Below are 25,349 nucleotides of genomic sequence, written 5' to 3' on the forward strand. Positions count from 1 at the left end.
TGCAGGTGTGACCGCACGGGTGTGACCGCACCGGGGTGACCGCACTGGGGTGACCATACGGGGGTGACCGCATGGGTGTGGCCGCACCGGGGCTGGGCGTTACCCTGGCCCCGCCCCCAACCCCGCCCCAACCCCGCCCCCTGCGCTCCCAGAGCCCCGCCCCCTCCACCCGCCTGTCGGGACTGGGGGCGGAGTCAAGAGTGTGGGCGGGGCTCGAGTGGTTCGTGGGGAGTGACAAAGAGTAAGGGGCGTGGCTAACGCGCGGCTAGGGCCGGTTGGGGCGGGGCTAAAGCGGGGCAGGGGCGGAGCCAGAGCGCGTTGTGGGCGTGTCCTTGCGGGTGGGGCCGGTCCGGCCGCTGTCGCTCGCGCTGCGGCAGCGGCGGCTCCGGAGCGGGGCCTGGCCCTGCCCAGCCCAGCCCAGCCCGGCCCGGCCCAGCCCAGCCCGGCCCGGCCCTGCTCTGCTCTGCTCTGCTCTGCTCTGCCCAGCCCAGCCCGGCCGCTTCTCCCCGGCCCTGACCTCCCGGCCCGGCCATGGCGCTGCTGCGGGCGGCCGCGCTGCCCACCGAGGGCTGTCCGGCCTGGCTGCCCACACACGTCCAGGTGACGGTGGTGCGGGCCCGGGGGCTGCGCTGCAAGGGCGGCGGCAAAGGCAAAGCGGGCGGCAGCGACGCGTACACCGTGATCCAGCTGGGCCGCGAGAAGTACAGCACCTCGGTGGCCGAGAAGAGCGGCGGCAGCCCCGAGTGGAGGGAGGATTGTGCCTTCGAGCTGCCCCCCGAGCCCGGGGCCTGCGCCGGGCTGGTGCTCACCGTGATGCACCGGGCTCTCGTGGGCATGGACCGGTTCCTGGGCCAGGCCCTGGTGCCGCTGGAGCCCGGCCGGCAGCGCGGCCGCGAGCCCGACGAGCGGTGAGTGCGGGGCACGGCCGGGGCTGCGGGGCACCGGGGACCCGGGTGGGGCTTCGGGGGGAACCGGGGTGGGCACACGGACCGCCCGTGTGTCCCGCGGTCGGTGTCCTGGGATCCTGGTGTGTCCCGGGCTGCTGTCACGGTATCCCTGGTTACCCCTGGAAGGGCAGCGGGGTCACTGTGTGCCCCGGGGTGGGCGCATGGAACTCCCCAGTGCCCTGGCACGGCTGTCACTGGGTCACTGAGTGTCACCGCAGGGTCCCTGGGTACCCAGGGTGGGCGCATGGAACTCCCCAGTGCCCTGGCACGGCTGTCACTGGGTCACTGTGTGTCACCGCAGGGTCCATGGGTACCCAGGGTGGGCACATGGAACTCCCCAGTGCCCTGGCACGGCTGTCACTGGGTCACTGTGTGTCACCGCAGGGTCCATGGGTACCCAGGGTGGGCACATGGAACTCCCCAGTGCCCTGGCACGGCTGTCACTGGGTCACTGTGTGTCACCGCAGGGTCCATGGGTACCCAGGGTGGGCACATGGAACTCCCCAGTGCCCTGGCATGGCTGTCACTGGGTCACTGAGTGTCCCTGCAGGGTCCCTGGGTACCCAGGAGGGGTGCTCGAGGAGGAAGGGCATCACGGCTTCCGTGGACGCCCTTAGGGACGTGCCACAGGGATTAGGGTGTGGCGTGTCCTGGGAAAAAAGCTCATCCACCATCCCTGGGCTGTGCCTGCAGCAGAAGGGTGGCACGGGGCCCGTGGTGCCCCGGGCGGGTGTCCCGAGGCTGGGCTGGCGTGTGTGACCCCCGAAGGACGTCATGGGACTCGGGGGATTGCAGGGCCTGGGGATGCTCCAGGAAAGAGATGCTGGAAGGGGTGGGACATCACGGGTGCACCAGGAAGGTGTCGTGGAACAGGGGCTGGCTCGGGAACCTCCATCCCCCTGGAAGGGAATCGTGCTGGACTGGACACCAGAGCATCCATCCATCCATCCCCCCCGGACAGGATGGCCCCGGGTCCCTGTCCATCCTGGCAGGGCTCTCCCTGGCTCTGGCTCTCCTGGGAAGCCGTGGCACAGCTGTGCTTTGTGGTTTATCCCCCTCGCAGCCCCTCTTGTCACCTGGCTTGTAACAGGGGGTCCCCAATTTGGGGGTGCAGACCCAACCCCGTGCTGCCTCCAGCACAAATCCCTGTGTGTGGGGGGAATTGCTGATTCTCGCCCTTCCCCAGAAGGGTTTAAAACAATCAGAATGTTTTCGAGCCTTTTGCCAAGCACAAAAATGCAGGAATGTGGCTGGAATTCCTGTAGGGAAGGAGTTTTGGGGGCTTTGTTCCCCGAAGACCTGGCTGGCCTGGTGGAGCAGCCCCCCCTGCTCCCTGGCCCCCCAAATCCCGGGAATTCTGTTGGCTTGCTGCCCGAAGCTGCAGGCTTGGAGAGGAGCCTCGCTCGCCCTCCTACCCAGGGCAACGCAGGGATTAGCAGGAAAAGGGGTTGGAAAAACTTTTCCCGTGGAGAAACTGCAGCTCCACAGCCCCGGAGGCTCCTGGCTGCCCTAAAATGGGAGCGTGGGCAGGGAGCAGAAATGAGTAACCCCGGAGATTCTGGCTGGGAGTTTCCCCCCAGGGTTTATTTTGCTTTTCTTAGCCAAATGCCGGGAGGCTGGGTGGTGTTGGAGGAGCTGGGTCGGGATTTTTGGGGCCTAATTGAAACCAGAACTGACTGCAAGGATTTGGGAGGGACATGGGGGGATGTGGAACAACTCCATGGTTTGGGGGATGAGCTGGGGCAGGGGTTTGGGCAGAGCCCTGCCCCTGGGGGAGAGGTTTTTGTGGAGCTGTGCAAAGCAAGGCTTGGTCCTTGGTCTGGGCATCTCCAAGGGCTCGTCAGGGGCTGTTAATCCCATGGGAGCAATGTCCAGCCTGGCTGGATCCTGTGACCCCACTCCTGCAGCCAGGGGGGATCCGGGCTGCGAGGCTGGAGATGCCCAGGGGTTTGCAGAAGGCTCCAGGGAGACCTTCCAGCACCTTCCAGTCCCTTGCAGGGCTCCAGGAGAGCTGGAGAGGGACTGGGGACAAGGCAGGGAGGGACAGGACACAGGGAATGGCTTCCACTCGGAAAGGGGACATTGGGCTGGGATCTTGGGAAGGAATTCCTGCCTGGGCTGCAATTCCCAGATTTGCTGTGGCTGTCCCTGGATCCCTGGCAGTGTCCAAGGCCAGGTTGGATCCACCTGGGGCAGTGGGAGGTGTCCCTGCCATGGATGGGGTGGGAATGGGATGAGCTTTAAGGTCCCTTCCGATCCGCCCCATTCCACGATTCTCTCATTTGCTGTCTGTTTCCCTCCCTTCCTGTAGCTTTGCTTGCATAAGGAGAATTCACTTCCCCTTGTGGCATTCAGGATCACAAGAGCTTTTCAAACTGTGTTTTCACCCATGGCCCCCGAGGATGGAAGTGAGCACGGAAAACACGACGGAAGCTCTCACCCTGTGCCCTGAGCGCCTCCGCTCGCTCCAGCCCTGAGCTGGCAGTGTCCCGAGGGTGGCTGCCAGCTCTGCAGCTTGGAGGGACCACACTGTTTTTTGGAGGAGAATCCCAGGGGCTGGAGCTTGTCCAGCCAGGTGGGAGGAGGATCATGGGGAACTCAGGGGCTTCTGGCTCTTTGGGAGCTTCCAACCGGCTCCAACGTCTGGTCCAGCCCTGCTGGAAACAACTTTGTTCAGGAGGAAACTTTGATTCCCAGATTAAAAAGAGCAAAACAAACAGAGGCTCCCACCCTCGGGGCCAGCCCTGCTGAGCCCACCCAGGCCTGGGCTGGGGAGATAACGGGGCTGTGGGGCTGAGCCTCTGGGATCCCATCCTCACCCAGGCACAGCCTGCTGCCAGCTGCAGTGGAGCCTGCTCCAGCAAAGGATCCATTGTCAGTGTGGTGACCTTGCTCTCATTTCACTGCTGATTTTTATTGCACAGAAACTTCACCGGTGATAATTATTATCCTTGTTTTCAGCTGGGTGGAAAATGTTCCATCAAACTTGGACTCTTCTCCGGGAAGGAGCCGCCGGGGAGGCCGGGGGTGTTTACGAGCTGCCTTGTGCAGTTTAGTCTGGGTCATTTCAGTTCTTTGCCAGGAGAAAATCAACTCCTGGAGTTGCACAAGAGCAGCCTGAGAGCTCTCATGGCCTTTTTGGGCATCCCAGGGTTTGTCCCATGCTCCAGGGATTGGGCTTGGCAGGCAAGGCAAGCTCTGAGCATCATTTCCCCCTTTGCACTTGAGCCTCTGTGTGTCCAAGGAACCCTGGGCAGGATCTCCTGGTCCTCACCTCCCTCCCTGACCTGATCCTGCAGTTCCCTGTCCTGTGCTCAGTCCCTGCAAAACCAGGATCCAGCCCAGAAAAGGAAGGATTTATGGGAACTCACAAGGCAGCTGTAGCTTCTGCTTCCCAACATCCAGGAAATGCCCTTGGAGTCCCCCGTGGGGGCTCATCCTGTGGGGTGGCAGTGAGCCAGGGACTGTCCCCTCCACACCCAGCCCATCTGCAGGCACCTGGGAGAGCTGGGAATGCTCCAGTGGAAGAGGACATCCAACAGACATCAGGCTGGGTTTGCATGGAATCAGAGAATCCTGGAGTGGTTTGGGTTGGAAGGGGCTGTGAAAGTCATCCAAGCTACTCCTGCCAATGTCCCAGGGACACTTCCCACTGTCCCAGGTGGATCCAACCTGGCCTTGGACACTGCCAGGGATCCAGGGACAGCCACAGCAAATCTGGGAATTGCAGCCCAGGCAGGAATTCCTTCCCAAGATCCCAGCCCAATGTCCCCTTTCCCAGTGGAAGCCATTCCCTGTGTCCTGTCCCTCCCTGCCTTGTCCCCAGTCCCTCTCCAGTGGATCTGGAGACCTTTCCCTTGGCCAAGGTGTCTCATCCCTTGGGAGAGCAGCATGGGAGGGGACACTCCGGGGGGGGATGGGACAGGAGGTGCCTGGAAACCCAAAATATCCTTGATTTTGCTGTGTGAATGTGAGGCTGGTGGTGGGAGGAAGCAGCAGAAGTCCAAGATTTCCTGGGCTGGCTGAAGCAAGGCCTTAGTTGCCATTCCCTGGTCCCCCCCTCTCTGAAATTCCATTTTTCTTCTGTCCCAAAGATCTCCCTGGGACATGGGAGAGGTTCAAGGTGCAAACACCGACCTGCCAGGGCTCAAACCCCAGAGCCTTGCAGCACGGGGTCTGGGTGCGAGGGACAGTGAGTGCAGCAGGAATCAGGATTCCTGGCTCTGCTTTTCCTGCAGTGACTTGCAGTTGCTGTCTGGCTGCTGCCTGGGCCGGGAGCGACAGGGGACTCGTCTGGGGGAGTTGTTCCCTCTGCAGAATTAGCTCAGCTCCAACTTCCCCAAAGCCCTTCCGTGCTCACTTCCCTCTTCTTGTTCCTCTTCCTGCCCAGCTGTGGAGGCACCTGCTGCTCTCTGGGCTTCTGTGGGGCTGCAGCATCCCCAGCCTGGCCGAGGGTGGGACTCTCCTCCCTCTCCATCAGCAAAGAACATTTCCTTTGGCTACCAAAATCCTTGAGGCTACCAGGGCTTCTCTGCTCCATGTCACGATGCAGCTCCTCTGGGGTAAGGCTCCAGAAAAGGGACAGAGAATTCCTTGGGTTTGGGGGGAGATGTCATGGAGCCAGAGAGAGGAGGAGGTTGTGAGCCCAGCACTGGCACGGGCAGGGAGGTTGGGACAAGGAGAGGGCTGATCCAGAGGCTTTCCAAAGGGGCCCATCCTGCCCAGTGATGGGTGCTGCCCATCTGCTCAGTGTGTTGGGACCTTGCAGGGGTCCCTCAGAGCCAAGGATGGTCCCAAATCCCTGCCAGGGATCCCTCGCTGAGCCCCACACCAGGCACTTGTCCCTTCCCCTCACCCGTCCTGTCCCCTCCCTGCTGTGGCAAACGCTTTTCCTTGTGTTCCCTGTGGAATGGACCCGCTCTCATCTCCTCTTCCAGCCCCTCTAGACCTCTGTCCACCCACACTGTGCTTGTGGTATCTTCCTCCCTCATTTAATTAAGATCAGGAGATCGTTAGCAGTGGAATGAGGCTGTGGCATCTCCCTGGGACCTGGTGCTCGTTTCCATTCCCAGCATGGCCTTGGCTCCTCGTGCCTGTCCCAGGGGAGATTCTCACACCCAGGCTCAGAGCTCACTCTGCTCCCCCTGGGGCCTGAGCCGAGGCCAAGTCCCTGCAGCTCTGTCCTTGTCATGTCTGTCCCCAGGCCGAGGAGAGGGAGAGACCTTGCAGTGAGGTGGGGAGGAAATTGCTGCTCTGGGATAGATTTGGGATGGGAGGTTTGGATCCAAGGGCAAAGAGCCCTTTTCCCTGTGGTCAGAGTGCCCAGCAAGGCTGGTGAGGGGCTGTGAGGTGGCCAGGAGCACCAGGGAGCTCCTTGGATGGACTGGGATGGTTTGGGGCTGAAAATGGAGCTCTGAGGTGGTGTTGTGTCTGAGGCAGGAAACGCCCTGGCGTGGAAATGCTGCAGGGGAGGAGGGGCTGGTACTGCCAAAAACTGGGTCAGGATGCTCTGCTGCAGGGGGCATGGAGGGCAGCCAGGAATGGGGTGACATCCATGGTGACACCAGGGCTGGGATGACACCCATGGTGACACCAGGGCTGGGGTGACATCCACAGTGACACCAGGGCTGGGATGACACCCATGGTGGCACCAGGGCTGGGGTGACATCCACGGTGACAGCAGGGTGGGATAACATCCACGGTGACACCAGGATGGGATAACATCCATGGTGACACGAGGGCTGGGGTGACATCCACGGTGACACCAGGGCTGGGATAACATCCATGGTGACACCAGGGCTGGGATAACACCCATGGTGACACCAGGATGGGATAATACCCACGGTGACACCAGGGCTGGGATGACACCCATGGTGACACCAGGGCTGGGATAACATCCATGGTGGCACCAGGGCTGGGGTGACATCCACAGTGACACCAGGATGGGATAACACCCATGGTGGCTTGCTGACCCCAGGTGAGCATTTGCCCCGAGCTGGGAGCCCAGGGTAGAGGGCCCAGGTGCTCCGCAGGTGGAATTTTGCTCCTGCCTGCCCAGTTAACCCCATTTTCACCAACCATTGCTGGTTTAAGGAGTTTCAGGCCCTTGCTCTGCTGTCCTGCAGGAAATCTCTGCTTTTCTTGCTTTTTAAGATATGTGAGTGGTCTGTTCCCAGCTTTGTAAATCTGGCACACTGGGTCTGGTCTGTCAGTGGCTCAGAGTGCAGGCCCCTCACCCTCCATCATCTTACAACCCAAAAAGCTGCAGACTCACTTCTTGCTGTTCCACATGCATTTTCCAGGGCCCTGATTGCCTCCAGCTGCAGAAAAACCTGCAGCAGCTCAGAAAACTCCTCAGTCCTGTTGGTGCAGAGCTCCAGACGTGGGGGGAGCTGGTGCTGGTGCCTGGGCTGGGTTCAGCTGAGCTCAGTCCCTGCTCCAGGTGATTCCCTGCAGGGCCCCAGTCATCCCTGGCAGGTTTTGGTGAGCAGGAGGGAGGGTGGGCTCTGCTCTCCCTCCTTTTGGGGATGCTCCTTGTGGTCCCTGGAGGAATCTGCTCCATGGCAGAGGATTCCAAGGAAAACCTGGTATCCTCTCCACTGCCAGGTGGAAATGGCCTCTGAGCTGCTCTCTCTGTCCCAGGGGCTGTCAGAACCTGTGCCTGGCTCAGACATGCCATGGAATTCTCCTGCTCCATCAGAAGCCTGGCTGGGACATAAGATTTGGCTTCCCAGACCAGGGCGGGGCTTTAGGAACTCGATTCCGGGGGCTCCTCCCCAGCTCTGCATTTCCAGGGGGTCTCTTCCCTGCCAAATCCACCGAGGATAAAGGGGTGGGACCTGCTGCTGGGCTCAGGATTCACCCCCTTTACTCTTTCCCCTTTTTTTTTCATTTTTGACTCACTCCTGAGCATGGGTTGATGTGATGGATGAGCAATCCACGTGTGACCTGTTCCCAGAGCTGGTGTAGCTGCTGTTTTAGGCTGTGTGGAGCCAGGGGGTTGCTGTCCCTTCCCTGGGGTCGCTGTCCCTTCCCTGAGGTCACTGTCCCTTTGGAACAGGTATTCCCAAGCCTCTGGGTGCTGTTTCTGTGTGCAAGCCCTGCCATGGTGCTTCTCCCAGCTGGAAGTGGAAAGGATTTCCAGCAAATGGAGTTTGTGCCGTGGGGGGGATGCCAGGAGTGGCTGCTCCAGGGGAGCCTGTGCAGTAGCTCCTGGTGCTTTGCAGTCTCGCAGAGTCAGCTCAGGGCTCCTGTTGGTTTAACTTTGGGTTCCTGTGCTCAGGGCAGGGGATCAGCAGCACTGCCGGTGCCACACGGGGACCTTGTCCCCTGTCTTGTGGTGTCTGGGCAGCTCAGGTCACTGGGTGAGCACTGGGGTGGTTTATTGGCAGCTGGGAGAACACGAGCCGTGGGCGCTGTGGAGCGTGAGCAGATAAATCCAGCTGAGGTGATCACGTCCTGACTCTTGCTGTAAATGTTTTATGGTGTTTTACAGCTCCTTAAATCTTCCCTCCTTCCCTTTTCCCACCTGACCATCCTGTGCTAGAGAAAAGCCTCAGATTTTCTTAGCCCAGAGTGATTTGAGATGAAGCTGCTGCCCATGCTCTCTTGCCAGCACCGTCCTGGTGGCTCAGAGCTCCTTTCCATCCCTGGTGTCTATCATGGTCCTAAAGCCTTCCCATTCTCATTCCCATTCCCTTCCCATTCCCATTCCCTTCCCATTCCCATTCCCATTCCCATTCCTCTGCTTGCCTCTGTGCCTTGCCCATGAAGCATCATCCCAGTGCCATTCCCACACCGTTCCCAGTGCCGTTCCCAGTGCTGTTCCCAGTGCCATTCCCAGTGCCATTCCCACACCATTCCCAGTGCTCCCAGTATGCCATCACCAGCAGGAAGGGGTGGCTCTGGGCCCAGCCCAGCCCCAGGAGGAGCAGCTCCCTGACTGGGGCACAGCCTGGGGACACGAGCAAGGCTGGGTTTTCCCTGCTTTTCAGGGTGTTCCTGCCACTGAGTCCCACTGGAGTGACAATATCTCTGTTCTTAGCCTGGGATGAGCCCTTCAGCCGGTGCCTTCCATGCTGGGGTTTTGTCAGCTGGGTTCCTCCTGGTTGTCCCAGTTGAGCACCAGCACCATGCCCAGGGCTTCCTGTCCTTCCACAGAGCTGCTGCTCTGCCTTGCTGACGTGCTGGCCCTGGCAGAGCTGGAGCCCGTCAGGAGAGCAGGGCTGGGCTGTGGAAGGAGCTGGGGGTTGGTGCTTGGAGCTTTGTTTGTGAGCACTTCTCGGAGGAACGTTTGGAGAGATGAACTTCCCACCTCAGCTGCTCCATCCGCGGGGGAATCGGCCTGTGTTTATTTTCCATCCGTGCTTTCAGCAGCTCGCAGGGATCACCTGGCAGGATCAGCCATCCAAAACCAACACTGGAACCAGCGCTGTGCAAAACCAGCACAGCACTGGCAGGGAAAGCTGGGGCAGGAACACGGAGCCAAACTAAAAAGCACAAAATTCCCCGGGGCTGGGTTGTTTTCCACCCTGTGCTTCCCCTCCCGGCTAGGTGAGCTTCCTCCTGGCCCAGCTGCCTCAGCTGCAGGCTCAGGGAAATGTTTCTGTGCTGGGCTCTCAGGGGGGGTTGTGCCAAGAAGAGCTGGCCTCTGTTTTCCCTGGACTGGCTTCTCCGTGCCCTGCCCTGCTCTGTCACTGTGGCAGCCCAAGGGAGCCTTGATTTAAGGCTTGGGGCTCTCGTGACCTTGTTGCAGGGATGAATCAGCAGAACATGCCCGGCTGGAGCAGTGTGGGAAGAGCCTCTGGCTCTGGGTTGGATGTGTCTGTGTCCGACTGCAGCTCCGAGCTCTGCGGGGCAGGACAATTCCTGGTTTGGAAATCCCTGGTTTGAGGTAACCCTCACCTGCCCTGGCAGAGCTTGGTGCTTTTGGGAGGCTTTGGGGGAAGCTCCTGAAGTGGAAGGTGAAGCTCCAGCCCTGCCTCCTTCCCTGGGGCATCCCTGAACCCCAGGAGTCACCAAGGGGACTTAATTCCCTGAGGAAACTCCCTTGGACTCCCTGCTGGGAAGGCACTGGGACCAGTCTGAGAGGGGAACTGGAGGCCCTGGTGCCCAGGTTGTGGTGACCAGGGCTGGTGGGGCACAGGAGATCCAGCTGAGCTGGAGCTTGGAGGGGAATCCTTTGGGGACCCCAGCCAGAGCCATCAGAGGGAAAAGGTAATTGGTCATCCCTGGAATAACCCATAATATCCTTGGAATAACCCATGATGTCCCTGGAATACCCTGTTGCTCTCCTGATCTGATCCTGGTGTCGGTTGGTGATCCCAAACCAGTGGATGAGTTTGGATCCCCCCAGGGATGATTTGGGATGCTGTCCCAGGGCGCTGCTGACAGGGGGAGGCTTTGGCTCTGTGCTTGGTTTTGTGCTGCAGGAGTTGCTTGCTCCAGAGGGGATGTGGAAGGGACGAGGTGATGGAAAACCTTGGGCCAGGTTGGCGTTGCCTTCCTGTTGGGGCTGGCTCAGTGTCCTGCTCATCCCAGGGATCCTTCCCCGTCCTGGGGGTGCTGGGCCACCAGTGCTCCCAAACCCAGAGGGTGAACAGGTAAACAGTGCCCAAGCATTTCCACCTGGAGCTCTGAGACCCACAGGAAAGCTTCATGGGGCAGGGGAGTCCCCGTGCTCCCCTGGACTGTCCAGGGGAGGACAAAGCACAGAGGAAAAGGGGAGGTGTTTGCCCTGAGCAATCCCATCCTCACCCTCTGTGGGGTCTCTTTCCCTCCATAACCACATTCCCACGGAGAGCTGTGTTTTTGGGAGGGGAGAGGGGTCTGGGAGAGCTGGGCTGTGCTCATTAACCACCCTGACCTAAATGAGTGTGCCCACCCCCGCCACACGTGGCTGCTCCCAATCCCTGTGCCAGCTGAGGAATGGGAGCTGCAGACACCTCGGGAGCCTCCCTGGAGCTCACAGGGCTCCAGCAGCTTCCCCTTTCCGGGGAGTTCTCTGTTTGAGGTTTCCTCTCTGCCCAGCTGGGGTGAGGCACTGCTTCCTTCCCCTTCAGTCACCCCCGGCTGCTCTCCAGAGCCTTCCCTGTGCATGGATAACAGATCCTGGGGTCCCTCACTTTGAGGATGCACACCCAGCAATGCTGGATCTGTGATGTCACGGGGAAGAATGCACATTTATTACAAAATGTGTATTTTGTTTGTATTCTCTATATTACACATTTGTTAGCAAAAGCTAACTTTCCCAGCCTGTGGCTTGTGCCTTCCATCTGGCTGGAGCTGCATCCCCTGGATGTGTCACCCTGGAGGTGTCCCTGAGCTCTCCATCCCCTGGAGGTGTCACCCTGGAGGTGTCCCTGAGCTCTCCATCCCCTGGGGGTGTCCCTGGGCTCTCCATCCCCTGGATGTCCCACTCTGGAGGTGTCCCTGAGCTCTCCATCCCCTGGATGTCCCACTCTGGAGGTGTCCCTGAGCTCTCCATCCCCTGGATGTCCCACTCTGGAAGTGTCCCTGAGCTCTCCATCCCCTGGATGTGTCACCCTGGAGGTGTCCCTGAGCTCTCCATCCCCTGGATGTCCCACTCTGGAGGTGTCCCTGGGCTCTCCATCCCCTGGATGTGTCACCCTGGAGGTGTCCCTGGGCTCTCCATCCCCTGGGGGTGTCCCTGGGCTCTCCATCCCCTGGAGGTGTCCCTGGGCTCTCCATTCCCTGGATGTCCCACTCTGGAAGTGTCCCTGAGCTCTCCATCCCCTGGAGGTGTCACCCTGGAGGTGTCCCTGAGCTCTCCATGTGCCAGCAGGATGTCACCTGGCAGGGCAGGAGGCAGGAGCTGGGGGAAAAGGAGCAGCTCCCCATGGAGCAGAGGATGCTGACCCAGGGGATCCCATCCTCTGGGAAGCACATTGCAGACATTCCAGCTGTAGGGAGCCAGGGAAGGAGCACAAGCCAGGGCACATCTCCTTAGCTGGGAGCAATCCTGCTCCTGATCCACCAGCTCTGCCTCTGGGACAGAGTTTAACTCCATTTTAATTTCAATTTTGTAACCAGCAAAGGCTGTGTGGGGCTGGGACCCCTCCAAACCTTGGTAGGATCCCTCAGAGGGGTGGCTGGAGCTGAGTGGCTTGTCCTGGGCGTCCTGTGCAGTGAGGAGCTGGATCCCAGCTGTGGCCTCCAAAACACCCCCAGGAAGCAGATCCTAGTGGATCCCTGGGGCTGGATGTGCTTGGCCCAGCTCCCTCCACCCCCCTGCGCTCCAGAGTCTGACTGGTGTAAACCACTTCTGCTCCTTCACACCTGGAAAAGGGATCCTGTGTTTGTTTGCCAGGTGTGTTGTCTATTCCCATTAAAAATGTCCTGTTCCTCTCCAAGGTGTCACCTTGGGTGGCCCCAATCCAGAAACCCCTTGAGGGCAGATCCTGGAACAAGTTTGGAAAGCTGAGGCCTGTGGGATGGGGTTCATGGTGAAAAGCCGCTGTGGGATTTTGTGTGTTGCTGTCTGGGGCTTGATCCCTGTCCAACCCCTCTCTCCTGCTGCATCCCAGGAGTTTGCACCTCTTGTTTCCACTGGGGCTGATTCATAAAAAACCCAGGCACAGAGCATGGAACAGCTGAATCCTCCCAAACTCTCATCCTGTGCCATAAACTGAGAGCTCAGCCTAAAAATAGCCCTGTTGCCTGTTGGAGGTGTAGCCCCGACTGGTGATGAGGTCTTGGGAACCAGAAATAGCTCCTGAATCCCAGCACAGCAGAGGCTTTGCCTTGAACAGCTGCTTTGTGGAGCAGCTCAGGCTCAGCACCCCAGTTCCCTTTGGTGCTCACAGGGAATGTGAGGTGCTGGGGGCATGTCCAGCCTGGTCCAGCTCCTCCTGGGGATCTCCTGCCTTTCCCTGTGTTCATCCATCCAGATTCTCCCTGGGTTTTTTTGGGGTTTTTTTTTTGGTTTTTTTTTTTTTTTCCCATGGGATGATGTAAGGTACAAAAAACTCCTTTCGAGAGTTCTTTCTTTTTCCTGTGCAATGATCCACCCCCCAGTCTCTCCTTCCCCAGATGCCAGGCTGCTGCAGCCCTTCCCTCTTGAGCTGCTTCCAGCTACTGCATTAAAGTGAACAAGGCACTGTGGGATGTTCCAGGCAGCCTTTTCCCCTCCAATCCTTTGGGAATTATCTTGATGCACCTGCTCTTGCTCCCTGCCAGTGGCTCAGCCTTTTCTGGGCTACACTGGTTGATGTGCCTTGCTCTAAAGGGTTAATGCTGCCTTTTTCCATGGAATTTTTTTTCCCGTGCCTGGATATTTTCAAGCTTGCAGCCTGGGTACTGAAAATTTTGCAGTGGGCAATGGATGGGGTGGGATGAGTGGTGGGAATAGGAGTGGATTCACTGGGATTTAATTCCATGTCTGTGCTCAGCAGAGTCCCAGGCACTGTCCCTCCTGCCCTTTGTGTGCTGGATTACCTGGGTGCTTCCAGCTGTGCACCTGGAATATTGATCAGGGAATGAGGGGGTTCTGTGCCCCCTTCACAGGATCCCAGGCTGCTTTGGCTTGGAAGGGACCTTAAAGCCCATCCAGTCCCATGGGCAGGAACACTTCCAGGGTGTGGGGTAACGTTCCCAGTTTTCCCAGCTCCTCCCTTCATCCAGGCTGTGATAACTTCCCTGGCAGAAATTCAGGAGCTCCTGGAGGACAAAATTCCAGTTTTTTCCTCACCCTGGCGATTCCAGCGTGGTCACACCCGCCTCCATCCCATCCCATCCCATTTTCCTTCCCTGTTTTATTTCTTCTCGGTGACTTCACTCTCCAAGTGGATGTAAGACACCACTGGGATTTTTATTTTCTGGGAAATTGTTAACGCATGTCAGAAGTGTCTTCGCCTCCCATTGGTCCCAGGAAGCACAACATGGAGATACAGGATCTGTCCTGAGCCTGCACATTTCCTTGTGCATCGTTAAGAGGAATTTTAATCAGAAATTCATTTAATACTTGTGTCTGGGCAGGATCAGGGCTGTGGCTGTGCTGGATTCCTGCTCATCCTGCTGCAGCTGCCCTGGGAAGTGGTGCCTGGGACTGGCAGAGAGATGGAGCATCCCGTGGGGAGAAGGGAGTGACTTTTGGGAAGGAGCAGTTCCCTCGTGGCCTGTGTTTGGTGCTGCCCCATTGGAATGTGGAAATGGAGAAGCAGAGGGTGGCTCTGGGCATGTCTTGTGCTGGTGTCCCCAGTCCCACGTTCCTCCCTGCTGGCAGCAATCCAGACCCCTCTCCCATCCCATTCCGGAGGCTGCTCCGTGCCCTGCCAGGCCATTCCCTGAGGAAGCACCACCTAAAGGGAGGCTGGGTTTTGTTTTTTTGTTTTTTGGTTTTTTTCTTCCTTGTGCAGCAAATGGTTTGGAGGCTTTTCCAATGTTTTCCATTTCCACAGGCAGCTCTGCATTATGGGTTTTGTGTGGGGTGGGACAGCAGGAAGCATTCCCAGTAATCCTCTGGAATCAATGAGAGCTTTGTGCTGGATATGGCCAATAGCTCCTTCTGGAGCTGTCAGCATGAACCCGCTGTGGGAATGTGGGAATTGCCCCCAAATCAGGAGCCTGGGAATGGTGGGGCTGTGTTGGGTGGGTTGGAGCTGCTGCTTCCCCCAGAGAGCTCCTGGGATGCATCATCCTTTGAAGCACTTGATCCAAGGACACTTCCAGGCAAACCTGAGCATCTTTATTGGAGTGAGACACAGCAGGTCTGGCAGAAAGTTGATTTAATGGATGCTGCTGAGTTCCTTTGCCATTCTGGGTCAGTCTCTGCTGAAAGGATCCCTGAGTCACTGGCTCTGGGATATTTAAATCACGAGCACAAAATGCCAGTGGCTTTGTCTCTTTCCAAACACAGCTCCCAGCTTCCCCTGGAAAATCACACTGGTGTCTGGCAGGGGTGAGCGAGGTGTTGTTTTCGAGGTTATTTGGTGGAGGGGCAGCATTTGGGGTAAGGACAGGGATGGAGATGGAGCTGCAGGTGCATCAGGGAGGGGTCAGGTCCCGTGTGCCACTCTGTGTGTGGTGTTTGTGTCTCTGACTTGGAGTTTAGGTGATACCTGGGACACTTGGGTTGGAATCCCAGCATCACTGAGCTTGGAGAAGCCCACCCAGATCACTGAATGCCCAATCCCCACCTTGTCCCTAGCCCAGGGCACTGAGTGTCACCTCCAGTCATTCCTAGGACACCTTCAGGGATGGGCACCCCAACCCTCCCTGGGGAATTCCAACATTTTCCAGCCCTTTCCCTGGAGAAACCCGTGCTGGACACTGCTGGTGCTTTCTCCCAACCAGCAGCATCTCCTCCAAAATTCTCCTGGAGATGACACAAGGCCCTTTCCTTTTCTGTCCCCTCTGGCTGCAGGTGGCACAAGCTGCACTCCAAGGCTGGGAAGAAGGAGAAGGAGCGTGGTGAGATCCTGGTGAGCATCCAGTTCACACGGAACAACCTCACTGCCAGCATGTTCGACCTGTCCATGAAGGACAAGCCGCGCTCACCCTTTGGGAAGCTGAAGGACAAGGTGACAGGCAAGAAGAAGTACGACCTGGAGTCAGCCTCTGCCATCATCCCCAGCAGCATGGGAGCCCTGGACATGGAGGATGACTTTGAGCTCGGGGGCAAAAAGTCCAAAGTCAAGGGCTTCTTCCTGAAGAACAAACTGCGCAAGTCGTCCCTGAGCCAGTCCAACACTTCCCTGGGCTCTGACAGCACCATCTCCTCTGCCAGCCTGAGCCTGGCAGCCAGTGCCCCCGAGGGGACCAAATCCCCCAGCAGACAGGGCAGTCTGTCCACCGAGCGCTCTGGTAAGAGGATCAGGGATAATCCCCCCTCAGTTTTCCCCCTTCCTTTCTTTGCAAGGGGTTCTTGAGACTTCCTTGTAGCTCTGTTAACTGATTGCGTGCCCAGGCACAGAAACGGGGAATTGTGGAATTGGTTAGGTTGGAAAATCCCCCCCAAGGGTCATGGAGTCCAACTGTTCCCCCAGCACTGCCACCACTGACCGCGTCCCCAAGTGCCACATCCACATGGCTCTGAAATCCCTCCGGGGCTGGGGACTCCACCCCTGCCCTGGGCAGCTGTGCCAGAGCTGGGCAGCCTTTTTAGTGGAGAAATTTTCCCTAAATGTCCCTTGAGGCCATTCCCTCTCCTCCTGTCCCTGTTCCTGGGAGCAGATCCCAAATCCTTCCCCAGCTGTCCCCTCCTCTCAGAGTTGTGCAGAGTCACAAGGTCCCCCCTGAGCCTCCTTTTCTCCAGGATGTCACCTCCTAGTGACAGCTGCACAACCCCCCGAGACCTTCTGTGTGACGGCACTGAACAGGACAGGACAGGAGGAACATCCCAGATTTTGCTTTATATGCCAGCACCACGAGCTCCCAGGATCTGAGGGTTCTTCAGGGCTGTTCCCTCTCGGCCCCTGTGAGCAGTCCCTGCCAGGAAGTCCCTGCCTGGGCTGGGCACCTCTTGCCCTGCCCTGGGTCACTGCTGTCCCTAATGAGCCTCCTCCAACTTGCAGGCAGCTCCGGTGATTAAAACAATCTGAGCTCTTGGCACTCCCAGGGCAGTGATTTACAAACAAAAAAGGCTCTTGTAGGAAATTAATTCTCCCTTGGAAACAAATCTGTAGTTGAGTGGTTCAGTTGGCTGCAGACAGCACATTTCCAGGTTGGGTGGGAGTCCCCAGGGAGGCCGGGTGGCTTCTGCTGGGTGGTGTTCCCGTGCTGGTTCCATCATCCTTGGGATCAGCCTTGCAGCTACTGGGAGCTTCCCTTCCCATGGCAGGGGCTTGGAACTGTGTGATCTTTAAGGTCACTTCCAGCCCAAACCATTCCAGGATTCTGTGAAGGAAGCAGCATCTCCAGCTGGGAGGGGTGAGCAGCTGTGCCAGTTGTTTTCCTTGTGTTCTTCATGACTTCTACCCCCCAAAATTGGCAGTAGCCACAAGGTCACAGAATCATGGGATTGTGAAGGTTGGTAAAGACTTTTAAGATGATCAAGTCCAGCCCTCGAGGCAGTGGGATGGAGATGCAGGCACTGGACCCTCCTGGCTTGTCACACCAAGCAGTGGCCTGGAGCTCATGGCCCCATCATCTCTCTGGTTCAGTGCGAATTCATGGAAGCTTTAAACCCTTTAAGGAGCCTCTGGGGAGTTCCTTGCATTCATTATCAACCTCAGATCCTCTCAGGTGCTCTCAGACAATGGGTTTGTCACCTTACAGAGCCTCCTCTGGGGTCCTCCCCTGCATGGCTGCACACCTGCCAGCTGTGCTCTGCATTTCCAGGAATTTGCAAAGCCCGGCAGGGAAAAGGCTGTGAAGAAGAAATCCGGGGAGATTTCCCAAGATCACTTTGGTGTTTCCAGGTGGAAGATAACGATGCTGTACCCATAGCCTCACCTGTTGTGTGTTTGCTTTCCCCAGTGAAAGACCTGCTGGCCTCCCCGAAGCTGAGCCACAAGAGAGCCTTCAGTGACGACGTGTCCCAGGTCAGCCCGGGGCTGGAGCCCAGAGCCACGCAGAGCCCCAAGGCCAAGCAGGACCCCGTGTCCCGCTCCTCGCTGTGCATCAACGGCAGCCACGTGTACGGGGAGGATCCAGCCCCGAGGGTCCCCCCCGGCTCCGTCCCCCTGCCCGTGCCCGCCGCTCCCCGCAGGCAGGACGAGGCTTTCGGCTTCACCCCCCTGCACCCCGACCCCCAGGAGGTGCCCTGGGGGTTGAGCAGCTTGGAGAGGGCTCAGCAAAGGGATGAGCCCAGGTTTATCCCATCCCCTCCCAGCCTGGCCCTGCAGGAAGAGCTCAAGGTGTCCACCAAAGCCGTGACCCTCAGCAACCACCTGGGCAGGGCCAGGATGGAGGAGAGCAATCGTCTGGAGGGCAAACCCAGCCAGGCTGCAGCTCCTCTGGGCTTCTCCACCGAGCCAGCCAAGGACAGAGCAGCTGAGGACAGCAGGAAGGAGGACAAGAAAGCCAAGGGAGGTTTCTTCCACCATGGGGGCACCCGGAGCGACGCGGGGGGAAAAGGCCAAGGGGACAGAGGGACCCCCGTGCACACCTCGGCTGCAGGGGATGAGAGGAGTAAGAGCAGCGGCTGGTTTGGGTCCAAGGAGCCCAAAGAGTCCCCTCAGAAACCCAGGTCAGTGCAAGGGGCTGTGGAGGTCCAGGCTGGTGATTCCTGCCCTAAATTCCCGTCTCCAGCAGCTCCTGGATGCTCCTGGGAGTGCTCAGGGAAGGTCAGAGCAGGGAAACTGTTTCCTTGCTCTCAAATGTCTCAAGGGAAGAGGATTTTGCTGGATCCTCTTGGTTTCTGCCAGAAACCACCTCTGCTGGATATGGGGTGTGTTTTCCTCTCAGGGAAGGGAGAAGAGAGGGATCCCCTCTGTGGAGAGGTTTCCCTCGGCGGACGTGAGGCTCGCTGTGGTCACACTGAGTGGTTCTGTGGCCTCCAAAGGAAGGATTATTATCCTTTAATGAGCTGAAAAAGCTACCCAGGCAGTCAGGCTGGGATGTGGGATATTGGGATGTGGGATCACATTCTTGTTGTGAACCCCACACCCCCCTACAGGTGTGTATAACCAAACCAGCACTTCGGTTACATGAGATATCACTGATATTCCCAAAGTCACTAATCCCAACCCTGCTCTTTGCTCTTCCCATCCCATCCAGCCTTCCCTTCTCCCAGTTACAAATCTCTAACTGTTCTTGCTTTGTGTGATGATTCATCCCTGCAAATCCTGGGGTTTTGTGGTGTTTGTGCTGTTCCCGTGAGGAATTTATCGCCCCTGGAGCTGAGCTGGCAGTCCAGAGGTCGAGGGTGTTGTGAGTGAGAGGCAGGAAATGGGGTTAAAATCAGCCACAGCAAACAACCAGCACTCAGAGATGCTTCACTCTGCAGGTGTGGTTTATTCAAGGGGTTTTCTAATCTGGGCTGACTTTAACCTAATTTATTCAGCAGAAGGATTTGAGTTCAGTCTGAGTCTTCTTTAACAAGGAGGGCACTCCTGGTTTATTCCACATAACCTGGCTCCCACGTGGGTTAAACTTGCAAAGGGATGAGCACATCCCTCAGCCTGGCTCCAGAACCAGCCCCAACATTCCTCCTTTCCTCGGGAAGGTGTCATGCTGCTAGTGAAGCTGTACAGGCAGAGCTGGGGACCCTGGGACAGGCAGGAGCTGCTCCCCTGGGTCAGGAATATCAGGAATATCCCACCCCACAGGCCCAGAGCTCCATCCCCAAAGTCCATCACTGGGAAGGACCAGGCAGGATGTGGGAGCTCTGTCCTGTTCCAGCAGCAGGAGACACAGATGTGAGCTCTGGGGCTGCTGTGGTGCATCCCTGTGGATGGCTGTGGCATTCCCTGTCCCTGGAGGTGTCCCAGGCCAGGTTGGATGGGGCTTGGAGCACCCTGGGATGCTGGAAGGTCCCTGTCCATGGCAGGGATGGAATGGGATGGGCTTTAAGGTCCCTTCCCACCCAAACCGTGCTGTGGCTCCAGGATTCCCAGGAGACTCAAACCCCTGGCAGTGCTTTGGTGTCACCTCCCAGGGCAAGATTTGTGGATAAGCCTGAAGGACTCTGGTCTCTGCACCCTGTCCTTGAGGAAGGACAGAGTATTCCCACTAAAGATCATTCTTTTAATTTTTATTTCTAATTTTGGGATAAGAAACCTGCTGACTGGGGCCTAGAATAAAAAATCAAGGCTTAAAAATCCTGCTGTATCCAGGCAGTGACTCCACAGGTGCCTGAGGCATCCAGGGAAGCAGGGATGGGATGGGATGATGGGATAATGGGATGGGATGGGATTTGGGGTTGAGATGGGACTGCCCTCAGCATCTCTCTCTGGGGCCTTTTCCTTGGGAAATGGGTGAGAGCCAGCAGGTTTTCCCCTCCTGGCAGCCCTGGGAAGGAGGCAGGGAGGGCCATGCCTGCCCAGACCCTCAGTGGACACTGATCTCGAGGCAGGGATGTCTGATCCCTCTGGAATTCAGTTCCTTGTCCATCCAGCCCAGTGGATAATCACCAGGAGTGCCGCTGAACACTGGGATTTCTGACAGCTCCCTGCCTTCCTGGACTCATTCCCAGCGTTGCTCCTTTCCCAGAGGGTTTCCACTCCATGGATTTTTAAAATCCACTTCAGTGCTCACAGTTTAATCTCGAGCTCAGCCAGAGCTGAGCTTTGTCTGCCTTGTGAGGAGAGACTTGGATGAGCTGTGTGGCAGTAGCTCTTCTGGCTGGGATTTTTCTCTCCCAAAAATAGGAATGGATTCAAAGCAGCACAGTCTGGAGGGAAGGAACTCACAGAACCCTATTTTGGGGTGTTTAGGAACATCTGAGTGGGCTTTGAGTGCAGTCTGCACCTGAGAATGGGAAATAATGATCTTAAACTGGAGCAGGGAGGATTGAGAGTAGGAACTGGGAGAAGTGGCTCCTGCAGGACGGGGAAGTGCTGGAGCTGCCTGGCTGGGAAGGGATTTCTCCCTCCCAGTGTCCAGGATTTGGCACTGGGATAGCTGAGAACCTTCGGGGAGCATTGCAAGAATCATTTGGTGACTGAGTGTGGTTTGCTGCTGAAAGGCCCTGTCCATCCTCACAGGGACAGGGATTGTCTCTGCCCTGCTTCTCCCAGTGCTTCAGTTTTCCTGGCTGTTCATTAGGACATCATTACTCACTTTAATTACACAGAACTGACTTCTCTGATTTTATTTTGCTTCCTCACACTGAACGACCTCGTGGACCGAGCTGGTGATTCAGGTCAAAGCTGTGGAAGAGCTTTTAGGGCTTGGTGGCTTCAAAGTGCCACAGGGCAGGGTCAGATGGGATCTTGGGAAGGAATTCCTGCCTGGGCTGGAATTCCCAGATTTTCTGTGGCTGCCCCTGGATCCCTGGCAGTGTCCAAGACCAGGCTGGATCCACCTGGGACAGTGGGAGGTGTCCCTGCCATGGCAGGGGTGGCACTGGGTGGGCTTTAAGGTCCCTTCCACCCAAACCATTCCAGATTCTCTGGTCTCTGGGGGTTCTCTGATGCCCATCTGTGGCTGTTCAGTACCAGTCACTTCTAGACCTGGATTAACCCTTGCTCTGGAGAGAAGCAGCCTCTGAATGGAGCAGTTTTAAGTCTTGACTTATTTGCAGAAAGCACTTTTCCCCTCCTGCTCTCCTGGCTCTGGAAACTTCAACTTTGTGGCTCCTGCCAGCAGCACCTTCTCACCTGTTTGCCCACCTTGGATAGGCCAAGTTTAACCCAGAGCTGAACGTGGTGAGAAAGCATCAAAATCAGTCACTCTGCTAGCCTAGAGACCTCAGCCTGTAATTAGTTAAAAGGTCTGTAATTAGAAGGGAGATTTGAGTTTGCCTGCAGCAAAGCCCAGCCTGGCACAGCTCATTTTACCCACTTGCTCTGCCAAACACACCCAGCCCAAAATAAGGAGCTGCTGCTTTTGGGCTGGGTTTAACTGGAGCTTGATGAAAAGTTCTGTTGTGTGCTGGGTGGGTTTTGCTGAGCCCTCAGTGTGGGAGCTGACTCTGCAAACCTGTCCCTGCTCTCACTGGGGAGAGAACTGGGCATTTCTGCCTTCAGCCCTTATTTACACCTTGTTTTCCCTCATGCTCCTCAGGGAAGCAGGTCCCCAAAGGCTCTGCTCGTCATCCCTGGCTTTGCTAATCCCTGGGAGCTGCAGGCTTTGATTCTGGAAGGGATGAGAGCAGTAGGAAGATGGTGTTTGCTGAATAGAAGCCTGGTTGGGGCTTGTTGTTTTGAAGGTCAGTGGTTAAGGGTTGTATGTAAGGAAGAAGCTCAGCAGGTTTATTTGAGGCAAAGCCTGGGGCTGAAACAATCCTTTAAATGTTTCCAGGGTTTCCTTCAATGTTATCAGAGCTCTGCAGCTCCTGCTTCCTGTGGAGAATCCTGATGATAAAATGGGGCTGCATCTCAGGCCTGGCAACAGGAGAAAAAGGAAATGGTGCTCTGTCCTATAAAAACAGGGGCATCAGTTCCATGTTCAGGTTCAAGCCCCTTCCCACAGTCCATAGCCTTGGGTCCAGCAGTGAGGCCAAATATTGACTCAGTTCCTCCCTGGTCCTCACGTGCTCCTAAAAAGTGCCTTTGCTAAATGCTGGGAATGAGAGGAAGGTTTGGAATGGTTGGAGCAGGGTCCTTGGCCAGGCTGGCAGAGGTGGGATGGAGCATGGATGTTGTGGCAGCCCCTCCAAAACTAGCAGGACTCCTAGAGCAGAGCCTGGGAAGCTGCAGAGCCTGAGGAAGAGGGAGATGAAGGCCACGGTGTGAAAGCAGGGATGCTGTGGATGAATCCATGGGAGCCTCCAGGCTCCCAGCTCTGGCCCAGGGATTGTATCCAGGTGAGTGCAGCACTGCACCTGCCTTGGAGCAGCCCCAGGGATGGAGTGGGAGCAGTGTGAGGAGCCTGCCAGGCTGGAAAATGGCTCTGATGGCTCATCTTGCCAGGATGGACACGGGGCAGGGTGAGGAGCTGCATCCAGAGCTGGCACCAGCTCAGCCCTGATGTGCTTTGGGACCTTCCAGGAAAAGCACAGCCCCACTCCCGCTCCTGAAAGTGGGAACTGGGGGTTGAGAGCAAATGAATGTAAAGGAAGATTTGTCCTTTTGAATGGGAATGATGGACAGGTGAAGCCCAAGGGAAGGGCAAAGTGGTTATTGCACAGATAATTATTATAGATAATTTATAGATTATTAGAGGTGATTTATTTTATAGGTGATTTATTATAGAGAAACTCAGTCCTACCACCTCTGGAATTCCTGTTTATAATATATTCCCTGACTCCTTCCCTCTGGTGCTCCCACCCTGTACAAAAATGTCCTGGGCTGCTGTTCCCATCTCTTCCCAACCCCTTCCTGCACAATTCCTGCTGTGCCAGCCCTGCTCATGCTGGTGGGAGGAAATTCCTGACCCCTGCCAGGTCTGAAGCTACTTCAGGATGCTCCAGCACCTCAATCCTGCTGGTTTTCCACCCCAGTTTCCCTGTCTGTGGGAAAATGGGGCCAAAAGCAGGTTGGGAATGGCAGCACAGGGCACATCCCTGGACCCAGCCCTCCTAGGAGGGATTTTGCACTTGGTCTTCAGCACAGCTCTTCCCCTGAGCACACCGGGGCTGGGTTCATCCCTGCCCTTGCCAGGCTGCTGCTTTTGCAGCGCATGTGCTGCTTTGTCCTGGTGGTGCAGAGTCCCCCACCCTCCTGCAGCCAGGCTGGCACTGCAGAGCTCTGCCCTCAGCCTGAAATCCAGCCTGGCATCCGGAGGGAGAAACCTCCCTGCATTAAACAAGCCGTTTCCAATAGACTTTTTCCATCAGGGGGTTGCTCAGCAATATTTTATTTCCTTTTTTTTTTATTATTATTATTTTTTTTTTATTGCTGCGAGGCTCAAAGACGTCTGTGAAGTGCTGCCAAACAAATAAATGAGGGCAGGAAGGTACCCGAGATTTATTTTGGCTGTCGGAGCCGTGTGCTGGGAATGGGAGGGGAAGGATGAGAGGGAGGAGGAGGAGGAGGAGGGTGAGTCAGCGTTTCAGTGCTGCAAAGAGCTGCTCCCATCAGGCTGCTGCAAGTGTAGGTTTCCCTCTAGAGGAATCCACCGTGCTCCACTCCTGCTTTCAGCGAGCACTTCCAGCATCCTCCCTCACTCAGGGTGGGTGGGTGGGAAAGGGGCATTTTTGGGGGCAGAGGAAGGCTCCTGCCAGTGCCAGGCTGGTGCCAAAGCAGGGATGTTCATCCCGAGGAACGGGGTTGAACGGTGATGCTGCAATTTGAAATCCCAGTGGAAAGTCACAGATTCTCAAACCTGGCCTCAGGTTGTGCCAGGGGAGGGGCAGGTTGGATATTGGGAACATTTTTTCCTGTAAGGGCTTGTCCAGCCCTGGCACAGCTGCCCAGGGCAGGGCTGGAGTTCCCATCCCTTTAAAAGCCATGGGGATGTGACACTTGGGGACGTGGGTTAGTGGTGGCCTTGGCAGTGCTGGGAATGGTTGGACTTGATGATCCTGGAGGGCTTTTCCAGCCTAACCATTCCATTATTCTTCTGCCTGGAATTTGCAGCCAAGAGCCCCCGAACAAACCCCAGTGGGTCCCAGCAGGAACGGGGTGGAGAAGCAGAAAGGAAATTTCCACAGAGGGGTTGAAGGAGGAAAATGAGAACCCAACAAAGATGGATTCAAGGTCTGCCTGCGTATATTTAACCAATATCAGCAGGTCCAGCACCCCATGAACCCCATCAGGACTTTGGAAGGGGTGCAGGGACAGGACACAGGGAATGGCTTCCCACTGCCAGAGGGCAGGGCTGGATGGGTTTTGGGCAGGAATTGTTCCCTGGCAGGGTGGGCAGGCCCTGGCACAGGGTGGAATTCCCAGAGCAGCTGTGGCTGCCCCTGGATCCCTGAGTGCCCAAGGCCAGGCTGGACATTGGGGTTGGAGCACCTGGGACAGTGGGAGGTGTCTCTGCCATGGCAGGGGTGGGATGGGATGATGCTTAAGGTCCCTTCCAACCCAAAACCATTCCATGATGACCTGGGGAATGAAGACAGGATCATCTCAGGGGTTTGAGGAGGCCTTGATGCTGTTCCTGCCCTTGTGCAGGTGGGGATTAGTGCAATTCCAGGTGTCTGGGCAAGGGGTTGCTCTGGCATCGGCCACCCCTGAGGAGGGAACTGGAGCAAAACATGGGGGCAGTGCCAGCAGGACAGGCAGAGGTGGGGTGGGGCTGTGTGCCCCTTGTAGCCACCCTGAGATCATGGTGGTTGGACCTTGTGCCCTTCCCTTGTCTCCTTCCCTTGTGCCCTTTCCAGCTGGGCACAAATATTTGCCATGGTTTTCCCTGTTAAAATCTATTTGTGGACATTCTGAACTCATCCAGCTGAGTGGTCCTGTCCTGAGCAGCTGTTCTCCTCTTGTGGGGAGCTTAAATTCGAGGGGATTAGGGAAAAAGATCCTACCCTCTGCTGATCTCCAGGCTGGGAATGCCAGGAGAGGTTTCCCTCCACGCAGGGAGTGGCTGCCAGTCTGGAGTGGTTTGTTCCTCAGTGTCCATCAGCTTCTCCCAAAACTCCTGGAGACTTTCTGTGCTCACCCAGAGCTCAAAACCCCTGGGGAGGAGCTGGGCTGCAGTTCTGGGGTGAGCTCCTGGCTGTTCCTCCCTGGGCCAAGCACAGGAGCACACGGAGCAGGTGGGGACCAGGCTGGGCATGGCCAGCACCTCTGCTTTGTGACAGCTGTGTGTGCCCCAAAGGCAGCTGCAGTGATGAAGGGGTCGAGGCTTTTCTTTGTCCCTGGGCTGCCAGCTCCCTGCAGTGGTGTCTGGGTGCTGGAGTGGAGATGGTTGCTCTCCAGGAGTGTTCTCTGCCCCCAGACTGGGATGGGG

General features: G+C 57.1%; 1 protein-coding gene across 1 annotated transcript in view; it reads left to right on the top strand.

Moving 5' to 3' along the window:
• The first annotated feature begins 436 nt into the window (after nucleotides 1-436).
• The window catches only part of RAB11FIP5 (RAB11 family interacting protein 5), a 39,311-nt gene continuing 14,398 nt past the window's right edge, over nucleotides 437-25,349 (top strand). Inside the window, exons 1-3 of the mRNA XM_062493866.1 lie at nucleotides 437-908; nucleotides 15,331-15,770; nucleotides 17,385-18,096. Coding sequence (XP_062349850.1) covers nucleotides 532-908; nucleotides 15,331-15,770; nucleotides 17,385-18,096 — 1,529 coding nt within the window. The 5' untranslated portion in view covers nucleotides 437-531. The remainder of the gene's footprint in view (nucleotides 909-15,330; nucleotides 15,771-17,384; nucleotides 18,097-25,349) is intronic.

Source organism: Cinclus cinclus, chromosome 5 (assembly GCF_963662255.1).
Source record: "Cinclus cinclus chromosome 5, bCinCin1.1, whole genome shotgun sequence".
Lineage (NCBI taxonomy): Eukaryota > Metazoa > Chordata > Aves > Passeriformes > Cinclidae > Cinclus > Cinclus cinclus.